Raw genomic sequence first — 24,929 nt, forward strand, 5'->3', positions numbered from 1 at the left:
GACACATTGACAATATAAACTCAACTAAACAAAAGTTACATTTAGGACAAAGGGGTAACGATCTATTAACAAATATTTTATTTTAATTCCCACAAAAAAATCTTAACTCGAGGTCACTTGCTGGCTTTCTTTTCTTCTTTTTGTCAGGATATGGCTTCCAATATTATCAAACAAGTGTATTCCTTTATAATATAAACCCAATATGTATAAACTAGAACAGCTCACTCCTCTAACCTGATAGTTAGCCATCTCAATCAGCTGCTCCATGTCTTTATCCGGGTGCCTCTGCTTCAGATCCTTCAGCGTTCTCGCCATGTCCCTTCTGGCTTCGTCCTCTTCGTCCTTCGCTCCTCCATCTTCCATCATCCCTCCGTCCATCCCACTGTGGCAATTCAACGCCATCTGTCCGTCCAGCTCCAGCATGTCCATCTTGGTGAACCCCCCCGGACCCAGAGCTCCTCCTCCGTCCATGCCCATCCCCCCGTCCGGCCCTCCCTCGGTCTCGATGATGATGCGGCGGTTCTTGTCGGCACGGTAACGCTTGCGGACGTACTTGTAGAAGAGGAGGCGGCGGTCGGCCACCCAGGCCTGGCCCACGCAGAGCGGGAAGAAGAGGAAGGTCAGCACCTGCCTCCCAAACCTAGAGGAGAGAGGAGAGAGGAGATAGGAGATAGGAGATAGGAGATAGGAGATAGGAGATAGGAGATAGGAGATAGGAGATAGTAGAGCAGCTCCCTGTGTATCCTCACCTCCACCTCTCCAGGGGAAAAGACACTCAGAATCAGGTAGAGCCAGATGTAGGCAAAGATACTCCAGGCTGCCGTGACAAAGAACACCCGAAGGTGTTTGATTTTGCGCGTCTCTCCATCAGGAACCACGTACACACACAGGGCGATGATGACGAACATGTTGAAGGCAGCACTGCCCACGATGGTGCTGGGACCCAGAGAGCCAGCCTCGAAACCGTGACCACACACCTGTATGTGGGGTGAGAATCAGATTACCGTGTTCCCATTACATGCTGTACATCAGTTAATCTAATACCAAACCACCCGGCTCGTATTGTGCTCACCTCAATAACTGACAGCAGTATCTCTGGGGCGCTAGAACCCAAGGCCATTAAAGTGAGATTAGATACGGTCTCATTCCAGATCCTGACCGTGGCTGTGGTCGTCTCACCATTCGGCCTCTTTATTGTGATTTCTTTCTCCTGGGAGGTTATGACCTGGAGAAGAGGAGAGGAGAGGAGAGGATGGGAGAGGAGGGGGGAGGGGAGGAGAGGAGGGAGAGGAGAGGAGGAGAGGAGAGGAGAGGAGAGAGAGGAGAGGAGAGGAGAGGAGAGGAGAGGAGAGGGAGAGGAGAGGGAGGAGAAGAGGAGACAAGAGGAGAGCTAGGGGAAGGAGAGGAGAAAGAGGAGAGGAGAGAGAGGTTGTCGGGCTCGAGGATGCTTACCTCATCGCTTCGACTTTCTCTGGAGCTCTTTTCTTGCGCTTCTTTCTCTCGACTCTCGAACTCTTCCTTTCTCTTCTATTCTTTCGCTTATCTTCTCTTCATTTCACTAGGATCTTCTTCTGCTCTTCTCCCCCTCTGCTCTTAGAGGAGAGGAGAGGAAGAGGAGAGAGGGGAGAAGCCACCAGAAATGAAGGAAGGAGGACGGCAAAAGGGAAGGGAAGTAGAAGAGGCACCGAATGGAAAAGAGAGGAAAGTGAAAGAAAAGAAAAGAAAAGCAATTGAAGTTTTGTACAAAGACGCCACAGAGCTGTCCAACATGTCATCCTAAAGGATCACTTCACCCACAAAATGACCATTTGTACACCTTGAATTCTTGAAGAATCCAAAAACGGAGGAAAGCTTTGATAAAGTAAATTGTATAATAATAGACTTGGTGTGTTTTAAATATTAAGGTTTTAGTGAAAGTCCTGTGTTTGTGAAGTAGTGAGCAGACGACTGCATAAATGACTTAGATTAAACTGCACGAGTTGTGTGACAGTAAAAGATGTTTGGACATAGTCTTGCTGTTGTTAAATATGCCCCCATTTACTTCAAACTATCTAGAATTTTCTCAGTTTTTTGATTCTTCGTTCACTGTGGAGGTGTGTGATGAAAACTACGTTTTCTTTAAGAATTCAAGGGAACACTGGAGAGTAGTTGATGTACAAATGGACATTTTGTGGGTGAAGTATTCCTTTAAATTCAAACCGCTGATGACTGGTGATAACCGACATGAGTACTCTACCGCACATAACTGCATTAAGTCATGTGTATGTAAACATATGTAAAATAAGTGTGTGTTCATCTGTTGCCTACCTCTATAGAAGACATAAACCGGTCCGCTACAATGCTCATGCCCAGGAACATATAGACGAGTGCTACGAAGTAAACAATGGCCCGCGCCACTTTGTCGCCTACGGAGGGGTTCTGAGGGTTCCACACGGGCAGCACCACTCCTGAAACAAGAACATTATCAGAGTTTTGCAGCAAAGGATCACAAGAAATATTGGGTTGCAACACTTTTGTGTGAATCCCTCACTAATGTCTCCCTCTAATCGTGTGCAGGCTGCCTCTGCAGGCATCTGGTAAAAAGCTCAGTGGCAGTACAACCTGATTAAGGATTGTAATAAGTGAGAGATTTTCCATATGGTCCCATTTGTCTTGATAAAACGTTTTGAAATCAATCAACTCGCTCTAGTTTCAAGCTAGTAAATTGGCACAATCTGCTGATAACTCAGCAGTGGTACATTTAGCTCAGGAGGTAATAAAACACTGTCACCGACGTACAGTGTGCTGTTCCTGATGTGCGTGCGTTATGAATATTCTGCTGACATTGTTCATTTTTAAAGGGTAACTTATGTTTCTTTCAGCCTGGACCCTATTTTCCCATGCAACAGAGTAATCTGGACAACGTTTGAAATAGTTCACGTATTAAAAGGAGAACGTTGCAGACGGCTGCAAAACTATACATTAGCAACTGGCAAATAAATCTCTTTCCTGTTAGCCTCTGGACAGATTGCACAGAATGAGCAGGCATAATATACGGCGATAAATGCCAGGAGGTTATTTATAGGCTATTTTAGAAATTAAGGAGTCCTTAGATTAATACACTGGGACCACATGAGATATACACACTCTATTAAGCTGTGGCCTCCAGAGCTACTGTATGATATAAGGCCGTTTGCTCACCTTCCTGACAGGGGTCTCCACTGGCTGAACAGTTCTTCTCAGATGATCCTGCGTCCACCGGTCCAGGACATGACAGGAGGAGGAAGGAAGAGAGGAGGAAGAAGAGAAGGGGTGAGGAGAGGCGGGAGGTGAGAGAGGACGCAGACGTGGCTGCTGGAGCCATTTCTGCTGATGCAGTCTTCGCTGGACTCTACTGACTTCTACGGGTCGGTGCAGCGCGGAGTGACGTCCAAATCCTTCAGGGAGACAAAGAGTAGAGACAGAAGGACAGACGTTATTCAACCTTTCACATCACAGCACTTAGCGAACTGTTGCATTCCTGTTGGTTTAAATGTATTCACGATAAAAAACACCTTCTGCTGCTCTTAAATCAACCTGAGTGCCTTTAATTAAAGCGTGTGGAAAGTGGTGGGACTTAAAATTAATAGCACAGGGTGAGGAAAAGCATCCGCAGCTTCTCTGGCCCCGTCAGAAAAAACAATATATTTCATGCGACTAAAAACTACAACATTCTTCATTTTTAATAGAACTCAATAGAAGGCGTTTCCAAAGAGCTTTACGGTGGATTATAAACCGATAGAATGAAATGAAGAAGCAATAAAAAGCAGTAATGACATAAAAGCAAGGCTGAAAACAAGTCTGTAGAAATGCTGTAAATGATGATACACTTGTAGCCAGCGTCTGTAACCGAGTTCAAATAATAAAGTCTATAAAGCTGAAGTAACTGCGCGAGCTCCTCGGAGATGAAGAAAATCAATCAGCTCTTGTTTTTAATCTGGACTGTAGCACGGTCAATAGAAAAGTGTTTTCAGCTGCAGCACGGAGCAGACAGTGGACACATTTGTCTGTCTGCGATGTGGACCTCAAGATGCTGCACAAAGAGCTTCCTGTGCCTGAACCGAACACGTCCTTAACCACGGCGCCGTCACTTCATGAGACATAATTAGGACAATTTAAGCTGCGCTGATTATATTTATTTAGCAACAACAATTCAAATGATTACGTGTAACGTGAAAGGGGTTGTTTATATCCACAACAGATAATTATCCTGCAGAGCTTTTTAGCGTCTTTCAGCTCATTGTTTCGATTGAGTCCCACAGCTCTCACCAGCGTCAGTAAGCTCTGATGACACTCTGTTACTACCGGCCTCGTACCAAACACAGAGTTAGCGACTGGCTGGTCAACATAGTGGAGCATGAAGCAGCTGAAGAGACAGATGTTTCAGATGTGTATTGGTGGAGACCAAAAACAGAGCTAAAAGGAGAGTAAATGTTGGTGGAGGAGACTTCAAACGAACGCTAATGTTGCTCCGTGTCTGCTGGATGTGTACATTTCAACGCTGGAGGAAAGTGCTGCTCGGGAGGTTATGCTCAAGGCGGAAACTTCCTCATTCTCTTTGCTACTGCTCATACATCTTTGCACAGTGAAGGCCAAAGTGTTCAAACTTTAATGGCTCTTTTAACTCGGGACTTTCTCTCATGTGAACAGTGTGAACGCGATATTAAACGTAGGTGGACAAACTGAATTTCCCGAGTGGAACACGGCCTTGAGTCAAGACTTTCACGTGTTAATCTTCACACACAAGTCGGCTTACTGCATGTGTGTGCAGCCAGCTGTAAATGCTTTACAATGTTTGGTGCTGAACATTAGCTGAGCTGAGAACAGGCAGTCAGAGATACGAGAGCAATGTGTTTCCTTTTTTCGTTGGACCACAGTTAATATGTTGTGAGTGAAAACGGACCAAAAAAAGGAAGAGAAACCGTTTGACCTGGAAGGTCACGGAGAAGAGCGGAAACATACAGGCGTGTCACATAACACAGAAATGAACTCACAACAGTGTCAGTCAGCATTCTGGTGCTGAAGCTGCTGAGCTGACCTTGCACGGGTATAATCTGACACGCACACACACACACACACACACACTCCACACTCAGGGGTAGTGAGCCTTGGGCGAAATAATTGCTGACCCGTTCTTCACACAAACCTATACGTGCATATACGCACACTAACATGCACAACCACAGTTAATCATCTGTCGTGACTTTAGCGTGGAGCTGCTGACCCCGTCTTCATCTGTCTTCCAGGGTCTAGCTGCTCTGACAACAACCTGTCACTTCAATACTCGACTCGCTTCTCTCCCTCTGCTGCCCTCCACTACCTAGTCTCTCTTCACTCTCTTCTTTCAGTTCAGACTCCTGTAATCACAGATCGCTGTAAGACTTCAGCTCAGTGATTAAAGATGATGTAATCACGCAGGTGGCACTTTGAAAGAATACTCTCTCACTCCTATAACATACTCCGACTCTGATATCAAAAAGTATCAAAATTGATGCAGGCAGAGGTAAAGTCATATTACATGCACCAACGTTACCCACAATGCAACTCAGAGATGAGTTTCCCAAGACAGAAACATAATCGGCAAGAAGTTTTGTCTTTTAATCTCCTTCTCTCTTTCGCCCTCAATTCTTCCCATCTTGTCCACCTCCATCTCAGCCGCTCTCCACCTATTCCATCTATCTGCCTAAGTTAATGTGCTGTCCTCTCTCCACCTACACACAGCACTTCACGTCTCAAGCACCTCCCCTGCTCCTGCTCCCTCTCTTTCACACCTCCGTCCAACCTCATCCCTCCTTTAATGTCATCCGCAAACAAATCCGTCCCACTTTTAGTCCACAATATGTACATTTGCTGGCACAAAGGTCCACAATCATAGGGTTTCTCATGGGAAGGGTGGATGACTGTAAGGACTCAAATGCAAATACACTGTAGCTGAATACAGAATTAAAGGGCTCTGGTTAATATGCAGCTGTACTGAATTTCAGTTTAGGAGCTAAGTTCTGTGTCAAGGTATTTATAATTTCCATAGATGCATTTGTGCTAAAAAAGAAAGCTATTAACCTTTTTTGAGCTGAGTCAAGACGACCTTTAATTTTCAGAGCGGACTAAAGAGCAACCCCTTAATAAAAATGTGCAAGGCTGCATGACAGAAAGAGCAAATCAATACAAAAAGGAAAAGTGGAAAGTTGCAGAATATTACCGTAAAAAGTGTCGGCTCGAGTGTGAAGAAGGATAAAGGAGCCTTCACTGCTTCATTATCATGAAGTCAAGAAGGATTTTTTTTACTGCATTTGATGAAGAGGAAAAAATGCTTTTATCTTTTTGATTTATACATCTGAAGAATGCTGCACACTTTGATGTTTTGCAGCAGCGACTTCAGGATTTACTGTAACACACATTAAAAGGGGTTAATCTGTGCGACGTGTGCTAAAAATATGTTTTCACATATTTATTGTCTTAGTTTTTAACAAGCCCAGACGATGACACCAGTCCAGAGCATGAAATGACTTCTTAATCCTCGTGCGTGTGTGTGTGTGTTTGTGTGTGTGTGTGTGTGTGTCTTCTTTCCTCAAGGCTTCCCTTGTAGAACATGAATCATTCTGACAGATCTCACACACACCATGACCTGTCCTGACTTTTCTCAAAACTGACGGTGACGCTCACGCGGGTGTGTGCAGACATGTATGTAAATGTGAATGCATGTGCACACACACACAAACTGTTCTGCTTTCAATCAAGCCAACAGGTTTTCACAGCGTGTGTGCGCGTGTGCGTGCATATGTGAGTAACCAGGCAGATAACTTGATGATGCATGTTTAAAACGTCTTTGTAGGTGAAAGGCTGGAAGACATTGATATAACAGAGAGATAATGAGCAAGATGAAGAGAAGAGGAAACAAAGAGAGGAGAGACTTTTACTGTCCGAGCAGGATGTCAACAAAAATCAGCTGGTGGTGGATGATTGATGTTTTCTTGAAGTTTTAACCCTTAAATTTTTTTTTATATTTTTTATGGTCACAATAGTTTTTTCAGTTTATTCTATTTACATTCTGTAAATGATATTATTATATCATTTTATAATTGTTAGTGGCGGATTCAAATTGCTGTGACACACAGGTGATTCATAAGAAGCAATGTATGCACCCAGCGTTACTGTGTCGCTCTACTAAACCTGAGCTGTACTAAGTTACTGCTAATGCACAGCTAACCTCATCAGCTGGTTCACATTATAACTGGCTAATAAAGGCTTTTATTGTGAAGCAATCATTGGAGACATCACGTGTTTGTCAATAAAGTTCCATCATTCAACACAAAATCGGTCATTCTGGGTATTCTGGGAGTATTGGACTTATTAAAACAACATGGGTCTGTTTTCTGCAGATACACCTGTTTGATCATCTGTTTTACATTTGGACAACGCTGCTGTTGCCACCGGTGACTACAGGTGTCGCCAAATCAACCAGGACTGAAATGTTAGGGATTAGAATTTACAGCCCTGGGAATAATGGAGATTATCTCTTATCTGAAAGCAGCATAAAAGAAAAAGACAGCACAATAATAAACATCTAAAGAAATGATCCGCCTGGAGAAGAAGCGGTCGCTGATTAAACCGGAACAACGACGCCTGCGTCATAAGTGAATTTGGAAAATGTGAAGTATAGCATGTGCCAGAGGGAATGCATACAAGATGAGATGAAGGCAGACAACACTCATATTCACACCCACTGTGTACACACACACGCACACACACACACGCACACACACATACATACCCAGTCGTTTATTGAAAGCAGTAGGAGCAGTGACCACGGTTGTTGATTCATATCACATCAGCTGGGTTTTGCTGCTCTTCCTCGTTTGGCGCCATGAATCAGCAGACACACACACACACACACACACACACACACACACACACACACACACACACACACACACACACACACACACACACACACACACACACACACACACACACACACTGCGGAGGGCTAATGACATTTGATTCATCGCATCTTCATTCTATTCCTTTTCCTCAGCTTCCTGTTTGCATTAGTCCACTCCGCCTTTTCCTCCATCCACTCATCCTCTCACACGGACATAACAAGTCACATGACCTAATATTGAGAAACCACAATAAGAGAAGTGAGATCATATCACCCGTGACTCCCTGAGAAAAGTGTGAGCTACAAAGGCGGAGGTAGTGTTTTGTTTTTTGTAATATCTATTTGTCCTCCAGATGAAGATATTTATTGAACTGAAACACATCAGTGGTTGGACCTGGATTTATATTCTCTGAGGACCACAAATATATTTTTTTTATTGCTTTCTCTACTTTGAATCCAGAGTCATTTCCTTGGTTTTATAGCCCCTTTATGTGCCTTATACTTCACACTTTAAAGGTCTCTCTGTCAGACTTCTCAGATATTCATGTTGCACCACTGGGCTACTTTTGAGTGTTAAACGTGGGAGGGCGGCACCAGGCTGCTATTTCCAGGTTCCATTCCCAATAAATGGCTTTGATTTGGGGACTTTATGATCCCTTTGAAAGCACAGATGGAAGATAAGATAAGATAAAACTTTATTCATCCAGAGAAAAAGTGATGTGTTCCCACTATGTCTCAGACCATCATGAGTGCAGCTTTGTTAGATCAGGACTTTGCAGGACGAGAGCAGCCATCTCTTTATCTTCCCCTCTTAACTATGCATTCACTCGTACCCTTCATCATAATCTCCTCCATCTCTTCATCCTTAACTTCTGCCATGACTCCTAATTCCATTCTGTTCCTCTATCCTTCCATCTCTAACAAAGTTATTATCAGTGCTCCACAGAGAGTGAAGGGGAATAAGATGAAGCCAGCGTGACTGATCCTGGTCATATCTTTAATGTGTGTGTGTGTGTGTGTGTGTGTGTGTGTGTGTGTACTGTCCCCTGCAACTTTACTGGTGTTGGTCTGTGTGTGACAGTTTGCCGGGTGTGAGTGTGTGCATGGTTGTGTGCGTGTGTGTGCGTGTGAGTGTGTGTGTGTGTGAATGTGCATGCGTGACTGATCTTTGGCTGGAGCTGTGGAAGCTCCAGGCTGGAAGATGGGCGGGGGCGGGGGGGGTTGGTTGGTGTCGGAAGTGGAAGTGAAGTGGAGGGAGGAGGCAATGAGGCGGCGAGGCAAACCCAGGAGGGAGCCGTGACTGTAGGAGTGGGGAGCAGTGGCGCTGGCTGCCTCTGGTACACAGAGCTTGGATACTTGGGTAGGACAAGATTAGAGGAGAGATGAAGAGACGAAGATGATGCTAGAGAGAGAGGGGGGAGGAGGAGAGACGAAGAAGAAGAAAGGAAAGGTAGTGAGAAAAAGAACTGAAAGCTCTGAGATAGAACCCAAGAAAAGCAGGGAGGAGATGCACAGAGCTAACGAAGAGATGCAGCGTGAGTGTGTGCAGCTCTGGGATTACAGCGGCTGAAGAGTTGATGAGATGCGTAATTAGGCAGATTTAAGGGCGATAGCAAACTCGCCCCACTGGGCCGTGAATACAGCTGTCCAAGCATGTTAGAGAGTGCTGCGAAGTGCTGCCCATACTCCGGAGGACAGTGCAGATTTAAGGCGATGGCAAACGCAACCCAGTGAAACGAAAAGAAAGACGTGAGGGATGCAGCCTGGCTGTCCCCTTCAAATGTAAACGAGTGTTGCACACGCATCAGTAAACTTTCAGTTTATGATGTGTGTGTGTGTGTGTGTGTGTGTGTGTGTGTGTGTGTGTGAGGACTGAAGACGATAGTGAATGCAATCTGCAGACGGACTGACAGCTGTCGACTACATGCACTGCATCGTTACTGTTGTTACACATACAGACTGAACATTTATGAAAAACTAAAATCTGATTCCCCTGAAAGATTCAGACATTTCAGAAAAGTTTAAATATTTATAGCTTATGCACCCCACTGAGTCTAGACTTTCCTTGAGGAAGCACTTTCAAAATGTTGCACAAACTGTAGAGCACAGCACAGATTTACAGTGTTTGCAAACGCATCCCGCTGCTGCTGAGAACACTGATGCACCTGCTCATTACTCTCCCTTCAGGAGGAGAGCCTGATGGTAGGTTGCTACACACGTGAAATAAAATAAAGTGTTGGGTGATCATTTTCATGGAGTTAGGGTCTAGTTAAAAATACAATATTTAATAGTCAAAATCTAAATGATATGCAACTGGAGAATCTGCTTTATTGTCTTTTTTACTCTGAATGGGATCATAAAGGAGTAAATGAACCTCAGGGTGTACTGAAGAAGACTTCAGACTAGAGATTGAAACCATAAACCTATTAGTAAAATGTTTACTGAGGTATTAAATGAAGTGAGAATTCGGAGCATTTTCTCATAGACGATCTGACTTTTTTTCAGCACCAGTGAAGTCGCCCCCTGCTGGCCGTTAGACAGAATGCAGGTTTAAGGCATTTCAGCGGCTTTACTATTCAGACCGGGAGGAAGCCGCTTGAAACTAACAAAAATATGTCAGTGACCAACAGTTGCAGCCTCTCTGTGTGTGTGTGTGTGTGTGTGTGTGTGTGTGTGTGTGTGTGTGTGTGTGTGTGGTCTGCACTCCGGCAGTGGCTCAATGTTTCTCCCTAAAGGACTATGCTCATCATCGATCTGCCACCAAGCTTATCCATCACTCGGAGGACAAACACACTCTCTCACACACACACACACACACACACACACACACACACACACACACACACACACACACACACACACACAAACACACACACACACACTGCGGAGGGCTAATGACATTTGATTCATCGCATCTTCATTCTATTCCTTGGGAGACAATTCATCTGCCTCAGAATAATTTCAGAAAACGGAGGTGAAGTGAAGTTCATGAGTGGAGAGTAAAGGAGCCTTGCTGTTCTCTGCCCCCAGAGGAGTCTGGCTCCTTCAATTGCAGCATATAAATTTCACCACAGGCTACGGAGTCAATGTGGGTTAACACTACACTGTCTGAGGCAATAACACGTCTCCATTCTCTTTCTGTCCCTTAATTATGTCTGTGTTTTAATGTGTTTTATCTTCGATGAGGAAATCTACGCCTTTAAAACTCTGTTATGTGCTCTTCTGTCAAATAAAACTGCACGAGGATACGGGCCTGCAGCCAAACTTCTGCTTTTCTCTCTGACCCTCCATCAGCGTGCTGCATGAACATGTGAGTCTGTGTGGGCGAGGACATAAGCCAAATGGGGTTAAAAGGGTTTTAATGGGCTGTGACATTAAAACAAGAGAAGATGATGCAGGATATTATGAGGATGGCTGTGTGTGTGTGTGTGTGTGTGTGTGTGTGTGTGTGTGTGTGTGTGTGTGTGTGTGTGTGTGTGTGTGTATTCCTTTTGAATAAAAATAATATTGAATGCATTTCCTTCCTTCCTCCTTGTTTCAGATGGATGATGCAACTTTCTCTTCCTTTACCCTTCTTTCCCAGTTGTCCTCACCCGTTTCTCCCCCCTTTCGTTTGCTCTCCCTTTTCCCTCTCACCTCGGGCCGCTCTCCTTTTCCCCACCTTCCTTTATTCTGTCTTTCGTAACCCCCTTCTGTCTTTACACCTTCTCCCTTATTTCCCCTCGTCCTCTACCTTTCGTTCTCCCTCTCTCCATCTTTATGCCTTTTATCCAATCATCCCTCCCTCCCTCCCTCCCTCCCTCTTGTTTCTAGAGACACATAACAGCAATCTTAATAAAAGGTAAAGAAACTCTTCTTGTCACAGAGCTTAGAGGAAAGGGACATAGGTCCATTTGCTCTTACAAGGGAGGAGGATGGAGGGAGTAAAAGAGAGAAAACCAGAACAATAATTGGAAGCTGCATTAATCCCTCTTGATCTCTCTCTTCTATCCCTGACTAGTGAATTCAGCACACACACACACACACTATACCTGTCAATGCAAACACACTATTTATTCACATGTCAAACACACTTCATTTCCTCCCCGGCTGCTTCTCTTTTCCCTTAAACACTCTTATCTTTATGGTTTTACACTCACTGCGTGCTCTTCACTTCTGTATCCCTTTAGTCTCAGTGGGAACAGCGAAGGGCCATCACGTCCTGTTGTCTATTTTCTCTCTCTGTCTATCTATTCCTTCACTCTCTGCCTGTGACCGATGGATGGATTACTGAACAGGCAGCAGGCTCAGGGACCCAGTGTGTTAGGAGAGACACAAAACCCCCACAAGATCACAGAAATGCCAAACTTCCATTTTACACAAATGTAATTAAGGAATATGAATATGAAAATGATCCAAAGAGATCCACAAAGACAACAGAAAGATGCAAAACTACACGCTGCCTGTTGAGTGCAACGATGCCTCCCAAGAGTCTACGACAAAGGTTCACGAGTTTGGTCATTAGACGTGAATCGGTTCAGAAGGTGCCACACTCACTTCTTGCCAATTGGCTTAAACACCAAATGCACACCTTTAGCCTCCAGCGCGAGAGGGTGGGGCATCGTTTGTGGACCGACCAACCGACAGAGTGGAATAAAGACACGAGTGCCACTTGCTCATCATTACTTCTGGCATGAAACACTTCGTCGATGATAGAAGAGTATAATCCATAAGAAGAGTTTGATCAGATTTTAAAAAGGGAAACAAGGGAGACAATTTATTGATTCATTGATTGGATATTAACCTGCGCAAATGCATGTTGCGAATTTACTATACGAGTCCCAAATAAATAGTTTTGTGACATTCTCAGCTGCAGCGTGATCCAGTAATGCACAATATGTCGGCGTTAATGCTGAACAATTGAGCTGGACAGCACTTATCTTGAGTGCAGTGTAAAAGGAGCAAAGCAGTCACACGCTGTTATATTCAAATGGAAGACGGTGATTAGACAGAAGAAGAGAAGCAGAATGAGATCAGGGAGACTGAAGAGGCCCTGTGCTGGGGCAGTAATGGGAAGGGAAAGTTATTATCATTATCTTTATGAGTCTGAAATGAGTGGGTGACGCACAGCCTGTGTGTCAGTCAGACGGGAGGAACCAGAGAGTAATGTTAGCAGATTATTCAGAGGGATTATTCATTAACTAAATCAATTAGATAAGAGGGTTTTCCTCATAAATTAGACTGTTAAGCGGAGATTACAATAACAAGCGGCAACAAACAGCAGCGCTCACGCTGGATTTCCTGATATAAAGAGCGTTATCCTTCGTGTTGGAATATGTGAGGATCTTTTATAGGAGGAGAGAGACAACATGCTCGAGGAGGAGCAGCTCACATGAGATCAGAAGGTGCGTCAGGGAATCTATTGACAATGATCTCAACTAAAAACTCTTTTATTGTATTTTTGTTTCCCAACTTCCTCTTTCTCCATTTTCCTCTAAAAACACTCCCAGATACAAAACATGCATCTGGATCACAATCTGCTCCAACCTGCTAATAAAAGCAGTGAGTGGGAGGGAGCTCTATTCATGTGTGTGGGTGGGCTTATGAACTGTGGGATATCAGAGTGAGAGGAGAGGGAGCTGCACACATACATACATACACACACACACACACACACACACACACACACACACACACACACACACACACACACACAGTGAAGAAGTTGGATTGAGTCTTTACTGCCATTATGAGAAAGACAATAATCACTGTTCCTGCCAGGCTGAATAGCTGCCGGTTGGCTAAGGCTGTAACTAATACACACACACACACACACACACACACACACACACACACACACACACACACACACACACACAGTCTGAAAGTATTCACAACATAAATAACAGTTGGAAAACAATGTATCCACCCTAAGTCTTCATTTTAAATTGTTAGGTTTACGTTGTGGGGACTTGCATTCTTCATCCCCACAACACACACACACACACACACACACACACGGATAGACTTCACTGTCACTGTTGTAATGGCTCGGAAAGTTGAGCAATGAGGTTGGCAAGACTTTAAACAGGTACAATTAGCGCAGTAAAACACACACACACACACAGACTCAAACTCACACTCACTGTAGCAGCGGCTTAACAACAGATGAGCGAAGTTGGCAGTTAAATCAGTTGGAGGACAAACTGCAAGGCCGGAAAGAAAGGACCGAGACAGAGAGAGAGAGAGAGAGAGAGAGAGAGAGAGAGAGAGAGAGAGAGAGAGAGAGAGAGAGAGAGAGAGAGAGAGACAAGCACACACAGGGAAGAGAAGGGGGAGAGAGAGAGAAGAGAGAGAAGATAGAGAAGAAGAGAAGGGGGAGAGAGAGAGAGAGAGAGAGGATAGAGACTCTCTCTCTCTCTCTCGCTCGCTCTCTCTCTCTCGCTCGCTCTATCTCTCTGCTCTCTCGCTCTCGTCTCTCTGCGCTCTCTCTCTCTCTCTCTGCTCTCTCTCTCTCTTCTCAAAAGTCAAAAAGAGGGGTACCAAAATCCAGAGGGAGAGAGATTTAGATTAGGAGAGGGACATTTTCCAGTCCTGGCAGCGAATCAATTCACAGCATTACCAGCAGCAACACCAGACAGGCCTGGCAATCAACAGTTGAATGGACCTTGTTACTTCAAGGTCACACACCTACCCACACACACACACACACTCAGATAAAACCAGACAGCAGTGTGAAAGATGGAGAACGTGGCACTGTCTCACATCAGTTCCCTCTCTTCATATTCCTCTCTGTAATGGTGTAGACAGCCTCACTCCACCATTCCTCTTTGGTATCACCACAGCTCACGTCTCCACTCTGCACTCTTCACTGACTCTCTGCAGCTCAGTGGGAGGATTAGCTGCTCATTTGTGTGAGCTTCGATTAGAGAAGAGTGCAGGACTTAAACGAGACTCCTGCACCCAAACACTGCTTTACCTCCCTGTGAGCTTTAGAGATGCATCTCCACGTTCCTCAGTTCCTTTAACACCTTCAGGTTTGTCACGTCTAGATGAAATCCAGGAGCAAGGAAGTCACTTTGGTTCACACTTAGCCGTTAGTTCGATCACATGGACGTACTAAAATAACTAAATGACGCGTTTCAAAACAGACTTCCTGCTGACTTATTAAATTTAAATTAAATGAAGAAATCTTGACCCAGGAAACTAAAGAATCTCCCACACTATTAACAAGATAAATAAAAAGATGCTTTGGTTTCTGCCTGAGGTCACACTACTTCCTACCTTGGCATTGGACATAAATCTTGAGGTGTGGAATCCCCCAATATGGAGGTAATTTGTTGGGCCACTGGGCTGGGAAGCTTTCAGAGTCACTTCAGCTTCTATAACGGACGCTCTTACACTTGGGAAAGGTATTGCATACTGGAGAGACAGACGCAGTTACACCTTCTCCACATCTGGCGAGAAAGTGTCTCGGACTGCACCCCATGTTTCGTGCTTCTTACATTTAGTTTTAAGTTGAAATGTGAGAGGGAAGACACTGCTCTCCGCTGTGTGATGTGCTGAACTGTTGCATCACTGGATAAACACCTTTCTCTGAAAAGCATTTCCGAAGCATCAGCCTCTTGTTCTCAGGAAGTGGCAGCTCCCTCCCTGATACTGTGTGAGGTCCAGGTTGGCAGCAGAAACGGCTATTTTCCAGACATTTGGTGAAAAACCTCTGGAGGCTATAGCTGTGATTTAGCTCCGCCATGGTAGAATGGCGAGGCACTGAGGTCTGAGGGCTGTCTGATTATCTTGACCTCATGTTTGAAGGTCTGTCTGGAGCATCGCAAGAGGTTGTTTCTACGACTGGAACAAGCTAATCAGTGTTCGGCTCATTAGAAATAAATTATGTTAATTCACGGGAGCCACAATCGATAAAGGACGAGGCTGCGAGAGGAGAGGAGGGGAGGGAAGCTATTATACTGTGTGTATATATATATATATATATATATATATATATATATAGCAGTTTATATTTACAATGTGGCTGACGACAAAAGGAAGGAAAAAGCATCAAATGGAGCAGTGAGCAGGGAATGCTATGAAAAAAAAGGAAAAGTCAGGAGCTAAAGGAGATATATAGCCCGACTAATATGGACTGTGTGGATTTCCATTTTAACCTTGAGGAGGAATAAAAATCCTACACACACACAGAGACAGTCACACACACACACACACACACACACACACACACACACACACACACACACACACACACACACACACACACACACACACACACACACACACACACACAATCTGGACTCATAAGCCTCTGGTAAGATGCTACATCCTGCATGAAATCCTTAAAACTATCCAATCATGTATGAAGTGAGAAATGTAGCACGCAACATAACATTATACGGCAATTCTTCTACGAGTTACTCTGATACAGTCTGAGAGTTCTTATGGAAAACAAGAGATCGGCACTAAAAAAGATCAAGCAGTGTGAGCGGTGAGCGGGGATCAAGTTCAGCCGCCATGCAGGGCGCTTCGGCCTTCATAGCGTCTCCATTAGACCAGACTGGAGGAGTGGGGGGGGGGGCAATTTCACCCAATTTGCCTGGCGACTAATGCATTCATCTCTGCAAAGCAGCCGTGCTCGGGACGTTTCATTTTGAAATGCACTCCATCTGAGATTTCTCATTACACAGTGACAAAGTGGAATCAATCCCATAACCACAAGAGATTAAAGTGAATCAGGTAGGAAGTTTAATCTCTTCCAGTTACTTTGGAAATACTTTAAAATCCAGTCAACAGGCAGAGACAGAGCGACTTACAGATCGATGCCTCCCATGTTGCAAACTTGGTCTAACACTTGGGCCCAAATGACTTAACTATGGAAACACAGACAGAAACTGAGGAGCTTTGCTAAAGGATATTCTAAAAAGTATTACAATTGTAGAAACACACTCAAAACAACACTAAATAACAGTGTTTACACACCTTTCTGTGTGATGATAGGATTTAAGTCAACATGTCTTCAGACAAGAGGACAGAACGCTCGTCAGGCAGTGCCACAAGCATGTGGAAGAAAAAGAGGAATGGAGTGAAATCTATTTTGTACGGCAAATTATAACAATGACTCACATCAAAACTACCCATTACTGTGTGCAGCATGAGAAAAGGCTTCAGAAGAGCCTGTGGGACATAAAGTAACGTCAGTGCAGAACCAGTTTTCATTCCTGAAAAGACTTTTCTCCTGGATGCAAGACGAAGCAGAGACTAATTGTCCATTATGTAGGTGGCAGCGTCCGATCCCACCTCATTCCTGTAATGATAATGGCTTCTCGCAGTTAGCAGTTAATTACTGCTGCTGCCCGCATGTGTCTGAGTGTGCGTGTGTGTGTGTGTGCGTGTGTATGTGTCTGTGTGTTTGTTCATTATGCTGAGCACGCTCAACGAGTGTGTGCAGCCATGGATGAAAGCACCCCTCTGCTGTGGAGAGACAAATAGAAAATGAGCGAGACTATATAGAGCCTCCAACACACAGGTGAGTCCCTGAATCACCCTGACCTTATACACACACACACACACACACACACACACACACACACACACACACGTATCATTATGCACACTCACAGACAGGGTGCGTCTGCAGCCGGTGTGGCGAGTTGATGTCACAGCAGTTGGTTTCAGTGGTCTGTAGTTGACACCACCATCTGCCTGAGCTGCAGGTAACTCTATACACACATACATACACACACACACACACACACACACACACACACACACACACACACACACACACACACACTATTATGTTAGAAGACTACAATTTCGGACACCAAGGGCACAGACTGAGAATAACCACACACTGTTTCTATAGAAACAGAAGAAACATTTACAGTAATTATAATATCTGAAAACTGACACCACACACACCAACCACTAATACACACACACATATTCCTACGCATGAATTATTTATTTATGTTCACATAAATGTAAAAATATCCTGCTTGAAATCAATTAAAATGCAGATGTCCTTCCCAGAGCTCCCCGGCCTCCTCTCGCCCAACAGTGGAACACACGAGTCTCTGGAGCCTCTCCACCGAGCCTTGCATTAAATTACTGCCACTGAAATATTAAATGCGTTTGAGATAGCGTAAACATCCAAATATGGGGCTGTGTTGACCCTGAAGGTCCTGCTGTTGTCTCGTCTGCACTGCTCTTCCCAAAGTCACTTGTCAATGAGTTAACCAGCGTGGGACTGCGACTCCCTTTCCTACAAAGTGTTCTGGAGGCGGTGCTCTTCTCCTCCAGCGTGGCTGCGCCGACATCTAACTTCAGTTGCAGGTGTAGGAAACTTTATTTAAAGGTGGACGGTCCATCAAGGTGGACCAGCTGTTCGGATTTTAGTGACAAGGAAATGGGGGAGCGATCACATCCCGACAATACTAATTAAAATAAGCTGTGAAGCTACGAGGCGATCCTCGAAAACAAACAAATAGTCGATCTTTAAAAAACCATCTTTGCTTGCTATGCCACCAGAGCGCTGGCGTGGCGCCCGCTGTTTGTGTGAGGCTTACAGGACGCACAAAGCAACTGCTGCCTCTCACTCATCACCAACAACATCAACAGATCTGCTTCCTGTGAGCGAAATGAGCGACCCTCCCTGGCTGTAACCCCTCCTGTGTGTTGCTATGGTGACCTGAGCAACATGCGCACATCATGTTGGGTGGTGTGCCACTCTCCTGAGCGTCTGGAGTCAGACACAAGGGAAGCAGTAAATGTGAAAACCTTTAAAAGTGGAGAGTGGTTCACGCTCTTTAGTGCTTCGTCAGTCAGCACGGGGCAACAAAGTGCACATCTACATAAAAGTGTCACAGTTTATTACTTTAACCTTGATGCAGAAAGCTTGATTAAGCACAGCACATGTGTTTCTTAATGGAGCTTCACACTCACAGTTCTGCCGGACTGGAATGTCTTGATCAAGGGCAGTGTGTGTGTGCGTGAGCGTGTGTGTGTGTGTGTGTGTGTGTGTGTGTCTCTCTCCATACACTTCAGCTTCTCCCAGGATTCCAACTGACCACGCTGCGCTCACAGCCTCGCCTGGTTTAACACGAGTCGACTCTGCGAGAATGACTTTAGTGAAACCATACAGGGGATAAATGCTCTTTCAGATTCACCTCCATTAAATTCCAATATTCCACTTGTGTGAAGGTAATGGCACTCGTACACGTCCACGCATGACTGTGCACAAAGGAGACGAAAGCCTTTGCTGGACTGTCACACATGAAGCTCACTAGAGTGTTTATGTTTTCAGATGGGACGGTTGATTTGTTTGTGTGTTTGTCAGCAGGATTATGTGATGAAACCTGGTGAAGTGTGCAGCACAGCTTCTCTCTCCACTGACTCGTACATCACCTGCATCTCTCCACCCAGACGTATGTTTCTCTCCAACACGCAATGAATGTTATTTTTCCTTTCAGCTTATATTTTCTTTATATTGAGCGTCATTTCCTGTATGAAGTTAACAAGTCTGTCTTCACGCCGCGCGCTCTACAGACAGACACCTTTCACTCACATGGCTCCTTGCTCTCTTGTGTTCCCACCTACATGTTCTACAAGTTCCCACCGTCTTTCCTCTCCACTGCTAATCCTCTCGGACAACTCGTCCCCGTCATTCTCTCGATGCGATCTCTCTAAATCTCTATCTTTCTACATTGTCTTTGTGTCTCTGCTCAAGTCTCACTTCATCTCAACCTGACGCAGGATTTTCCAAGAACTGAGCCTGGTGTTATTCTTCAGTGAAGAGTTACCCTGCTCCATTCTTTATCTCCAACGTAATGGTTTCGATCCATTCGTTACACCTTACAAAGTCATTATAATCTTGTAATTAGGTTTAATCTCGTCCCACACTCCATCTCCATCGCAATCATCCATCGGTGCTCCAGCTCACAGCTTCCCTGTGCTCCGCTGTGCAGCTTCTCCTATCGTGATCTCTTCCACCTCTCTCACTCTCAGCTGTATTGTCTTCTACATTCAGTCACATCGTTGGGCAGTCAGTCGTCTATGTGCAACGTTTTCTCCTGTTTTATTTTCCTCCCTTTGTGCCTGTTTCATCATTTTATCCCATCCCATCCCTCAGCCACGTCCACCTGCTATGCATTTTCTATTTACGTCTCTCCCTGTGATGACAATGTTGCCTTGCGACTTCTCCATCTTTCAATTTCTCTGTCATGTTCAACTGCTCACTCATCTGTCTATTTTCTCTCCCACTCCCTCTGTGTGTGTCTCTCTCTCCCTCTGTGTGTGTGTGTGTCTCTCCCTCTCCCTTCTCTGTGTGTCTCTCTCTCTCATCCTCCCTCTCTGTGTGTCTCTCTCTCTCCCTCTCTGTGTCTCTCTCTGTCTCTCCCTCTCTGTGTGTGTGTCTCTCTCTCTCTCTCTCTCTCTCTCCCTCTCTGTGTGTCTCTCTCTTCTCTGTCTCCCTCTCCCTCTCTGTGTGTGTCTCTCTCTCTCCCTCTCTGTGTGTCTCTCTCTCTCCCTCTCCCTCTCTGTGTCTCTCTCTCTCTCTCCCTCTCTGTGTCTCTCTCTCTCTCTCCCTCTCTGCGTGTCTCTCTGTCTCTGTCTCTCTGCGTGTCTCTCTCTCTCTCTCCCTCTCTGTGTGTGTGTGTGTCTCTCTCTCTCTCTCTCTCTCTCTCTCTCTCTCTCTCTCTCTCTCTCTCTCTCTCTCCCTCTCTGTGTGTCTCTCTCTGTCTCCCTCTCCCTCTCTGTGTGTCTCTCTCTCTCCCTCTCTGTGTGTCTCTCTCTCTCTCCCTCTCTGTGTGTCTCTCTCTGTCTCCCTCTCCCTCTCTGTGTGTCTCTCTCTGTCTCCCTCTCCCTCTCTGTGTGTCTCTCTCTGTCTCCCTCTCCCTCTCTGTGTGTGTGTGTCTCTCTCTGTCTCCCTCTCCTTCTCTGTGTGTCTCTCTCTCTCTCTCTCTCTCTCTCTCTCTCTCTCTCTCTCTCTCTCTCTCTCTCTCTCTCTCTCTCTCTCTCTCTCTCTCTCTGTGTGTGTGTTCCCCCTCTCTCTCTCTCTCTCTCTCTCTCTCTCCCTCTCCCTCTCTCTCCCTCTCCCTCTCTCTCATCTTCTATGACTTCCCTTTCCCTCTTTGTGGCTTTATTGATTTGTATATCCACCAAAGCAATTAAACAGCAGCATCTGCACACATCAGCATCTTTAGAACATGTCTACAAATTAGACAGTCGACATCAGCTAAACTAATTATGTCAACACTGGAAATAGTTGCTATGCAAAATTATTTAGAACCAAGGAAGTAATTCACTGATTAAATATTTTACATATGCAAATTGTAATGAAACATTTTCATCTAGGAGACAAATGAAGAAAGATCCTACAAACTGAGGAACGAACCAAAGAACCAGAAAAATTAAAAGAAAAGAACGAAAAAACAACAACAAATAATCAAAGAGACAACAAACAAAACAAAAAACAAACTCAAGTAGCAGAATGAGGAAACAAAGCAGCAAATAACAAACCATAGAACCAAACAATCAACCAGTTAATCAAAGAAATAAAGAAACACTGAGCCACGTTTCAATAACCTCATGTGTTCATATGGATCTTTCTGGAACCCTTTGCAAGGATTCAGATAACAATCAGAGCATTTCCATAAGCACAAAGCGTAATAAAACCCCACACACACATTCAGCAGCTTTCAGAAAGCAGTTAAAGGGTTATTTCATTAAACGTGTTTAAATGACCTTTGACCTGCAGACAATGAGCTGGCCAGCAGTTCAGACGTCTCTGCTGGTCTGTTCTCACATTTGTCTCTCTGTCTTTGTCCCTTGTCCTTAATTCAATTCATGACATGAATGATGCATCAACTATAATTATCAGAATTGCACAAATTTAACTCAGAAATTAAACATTCATTTAGTTTCTTCCTTTTCTCTCCCTCAGTGTCGACACAACACACACACACACACACACACACACACACACACACACACACACACACACAAATAAACGGCGTGTGTGGATCTATAGCGGTGCGCGGCGGAGCGAGGATATTCCAAAGGTCAAACAGGAACATGGAGCTCGCTTTTAAATAAAGTCGCAGACACACACACACACACACACACACACACACACACACACACACACACACACACTATGCACTACATACTCAGAGACGCAAGAAAAGCATAAACATAGAACACAGAAACACATGGCTGAAATGTGAAATGCAAGCCAAGTGCACACACACTCTCACACACACTCTCTCACACACACACACACACACACACACACACACACACACACACACACATACACATACACACACACACACACACACACACACACACACACTCTCACACCTCTGTCTTGTCTAAATGGTGCTGTATTGAGTCGAGGGTGACGGAGTGACTCACTGTTACAGCTGACTGCCTATCTGCACTGCCAATAGACACACACACACACACACACACACACACACACACACACACATACATAGTCAATATCCTGTGCACTCTCACACACACTCACAAGCAGACGGAATGACTGGGCATCAAATGTTTCAAAGGTGTGTAAGTCGGCTGAGGGGATGAGTCATACCTGCCTTCAGACGCTGTTCACTACTGGGAGTTTGACTTTGCGGCGACACGGCTGTCTGTGTCTGTGTGTGTCTGTGTGTGTCTGTGTGTGTCTGTGCGTGTCTCTGTCTGTGTCTCTGTGTGTGCCTCTGTCGTGTGCTCTGTCTGTCTCTGTTTGTGCCTCTGTCTGTGTCTGTGTGTCTGTGTGTGTCTCTGTGTGTGTGTCTGTCTCTCTGTGTGTGTCTGTTTCTGTGTGTCTCTGTGTGTGTCTGTCTCTGTGTCTCTGTGTCTCTGTGTGTCTCTGTGTGTCTCTGTGTGTCTCTCTGTGTCTCTGTGTGTCTCTCTGTGTCTCTGTGTGTCTCTGTGTGTCTGTGTGTGTCTCTGTGTGTCTCTCTCTGTGTCTCTGTGTGTCTCTGTGTGTCTGTGTGTCTCTGTGTGTCTGTGTCTCTCTGTGTGTCTCTCTGTGTCTCTGTGTGTCTGTGTGTCTGTGTCTCTGTGTGTCTGTCTCTGTGTGTCTGTGTGTCTGTGTGTCTCTGTGTGTCTGTCTCTGTGTGTCTGTGTGTCTGTGTGTCTCTGTGTGTCTGTGTGTGTCTGTGTCTCTGTGTGTCTCTGTGTGTCTCTGTGTGTCTCTGTGTGTCTGTGTCTCTGTGTGTCTCTGTGTGTCTCTGTGTGTCTCTCTGTGTCTCTGTGTGTCTGTGTGTCTCTCTGTGTCTCTGTGTGTCTGTGTGTGTCTCTCTGTGTCTCTGTGTGTCTCTCTGTGTCTCTGTGTGTCTCTGTGTGTCTGTGTGTGTCTGTCTCTGTGTGTCTGTGTGTCTGTGTGTCTCTGTGTGTCTGTGTGTGTCTGTCTCTGTGTCTCTGTGTCTCTGTGTGTCTCTGTGTGTCTCTGTCTCTCTCTGTGTGTCTCTGTGTGTCTGTGTGTCTGTGTGTCTGTGTGTGTCTGTCTCTCTCTGTGTGTCTCTGTGTGTCTCTGTCTCTCTGTGTGTCTCTGTGTGTCTCTGTGTGTCTGTGTGTGTCTGTTCTCTCTGTGTGTCTGTGTGTCTCTGTGTGTCTGTCTCTCTGTGTGTCTCTGTGTGTCTCTGTGTGTCTGTGTGTGTCTGTCTCTCTGTGTCTCTGTGTCTCTGTGTGTCTCTGTCTCTCTCTGTGTGTCTCTGTGTGTCTCGTGTGTGTCTGTCTCTGTGTCTCTGTGTGTCTCTGTCGCTCTGTGTGTCTCTGTGTGTCTCTGTGTGTCTCTTGTGTCTCTGTGTGTCTTGTGTGTCTGTGTGTGTCTCTCTGTGTGTCTGTGTGTGTCTCTGTGTCTCTCTGTTCTCTCTGGAGGAGAACATCACACCTGGAACTCAACACTTGCTCCATGTGGAAGTACATGTATGAGAAGAATGATATTCATGCTTCATGTCTCGTGAAATTAATTAGCTTAGCTTAGCATAAAGTATCCCTGTGTGTGTGCCGACAGCTGTCGACTACATGCACTGCATCTTCACTGTTAGATGTTACACATACAGACTGAACATTTATAAAAAAACAAAAATCTGATTCCCCTGAAAGATTCAGACATTTCAGAAAGGTTTAAATATTTATAGCTACCAGTGAATGCGCCCCACTGAGTCTAGACTTTCCTAAAGGAAGCGCTTTCAAAATGTTGCACAAACTGTAGAGCACAGCACAGATTTACAGAGTTTGCAAACGCAGAACATAGTGTTAATTTCGTCAGCTCGTTATTTAGTCTTAGTCCTGTGTCAAAGGTCCTTGTTAATTATTTTTATCATATTTAGTCAAAGAAAATTGTCTTTTTAAATCATCAGATTATATTGAAAGTAAAAGTCAATCGAGTCGAGTGTATTTATTTCCTTCTTGTTGTTGTTTTTGTTTTTATGCTCAAGTAAGTGAACAGTTTCTTGAGCGCACACAAAAAAATTTTTTTAGCAGGTAACATCTTACACTATATAGAGCATTCTCTCAAAAGTAAAAATGTTTGTAAGAAGTGAAATGAAAAGTGTTAGCACCTCCTGCTTCTATAGCGCCCAGCAGCAGAGCTGCACATCAGCAGGCAGCCGGTCGGCAGGTGAGAGGTGTGACAGGTCTGAGAGGTCTGACATTCCTCTCATGTTGATTCCTTTGCTTCAAGACCACGAGGCTTAGCTGCCCGACACCAGCCCGCTCACTTTCCAATCAGTTCCTTTTCTGCAGAATCACTTCTGTGTGCTTGAAGTGGAACCAATCTTAAATGCGTTTTCAACCGTTTCCTATAAATGACACTGATATTTCTGTGTATTTGCTTGTCATTGTTGCTCTGGGTTGCTCTGTCAGAGATCGTTTAAGGTGGCTGGGTGCCGCTGATCTTTCCTTGGGAACCAAACCGGCCGCCAATGTCACAGACAGCAGCAGAGCCTCACACACTCCAAACACAACACGTCTGTGCGGTCAGAGGAGAAGAAGAACATGCTACAAAAATGGGCCGAATCAC

General features: G+C 44.9%; 1 protein-coding gene across 1 annotated transcript in view; it reads right to left on the reverse strand.

Moving 5' to 3' along the window:
- slc8a4b (solute carrier family 8 member 4b) overlaps positions 1-24,929 on the reverse strand; it is an 82,292-nt gene that overhangs the window by 39,442 nt on the left and 17,921 nt on the right. The window contains 6 exon segments of the mRNA XM_029454923.1: positions 235-627; positions 629-640; positions 750-977; positions 1,073-1,225; positions 2,308-2,447; positions 3,181-3,416. Coding sequence (XP_029310783.1) covers positions 235-627; positions 629-640; positions 750-977; positions 1,073-1,225; positions 2,308-2,447; positions 3,181-3,343 — 1,089 coding nt within the window. The 5' untranslated portion in view covers positions 3,344-3,416.

The sequence above is a fragment of the Cottoperca gobio genome, chromosome 18 (assembly GCF_900634415.1).
Source record: "Cottoperca gobio chromosome 18, fCotGob3.1, whole genome shotgun sequence".
Classification (NCBI taxonomy): Eukaryota; Metazoa; Chordata; class Actinopteri; order Perciformes; family Bovichtidae; genus Cottoperca; species Cottoperca gobio.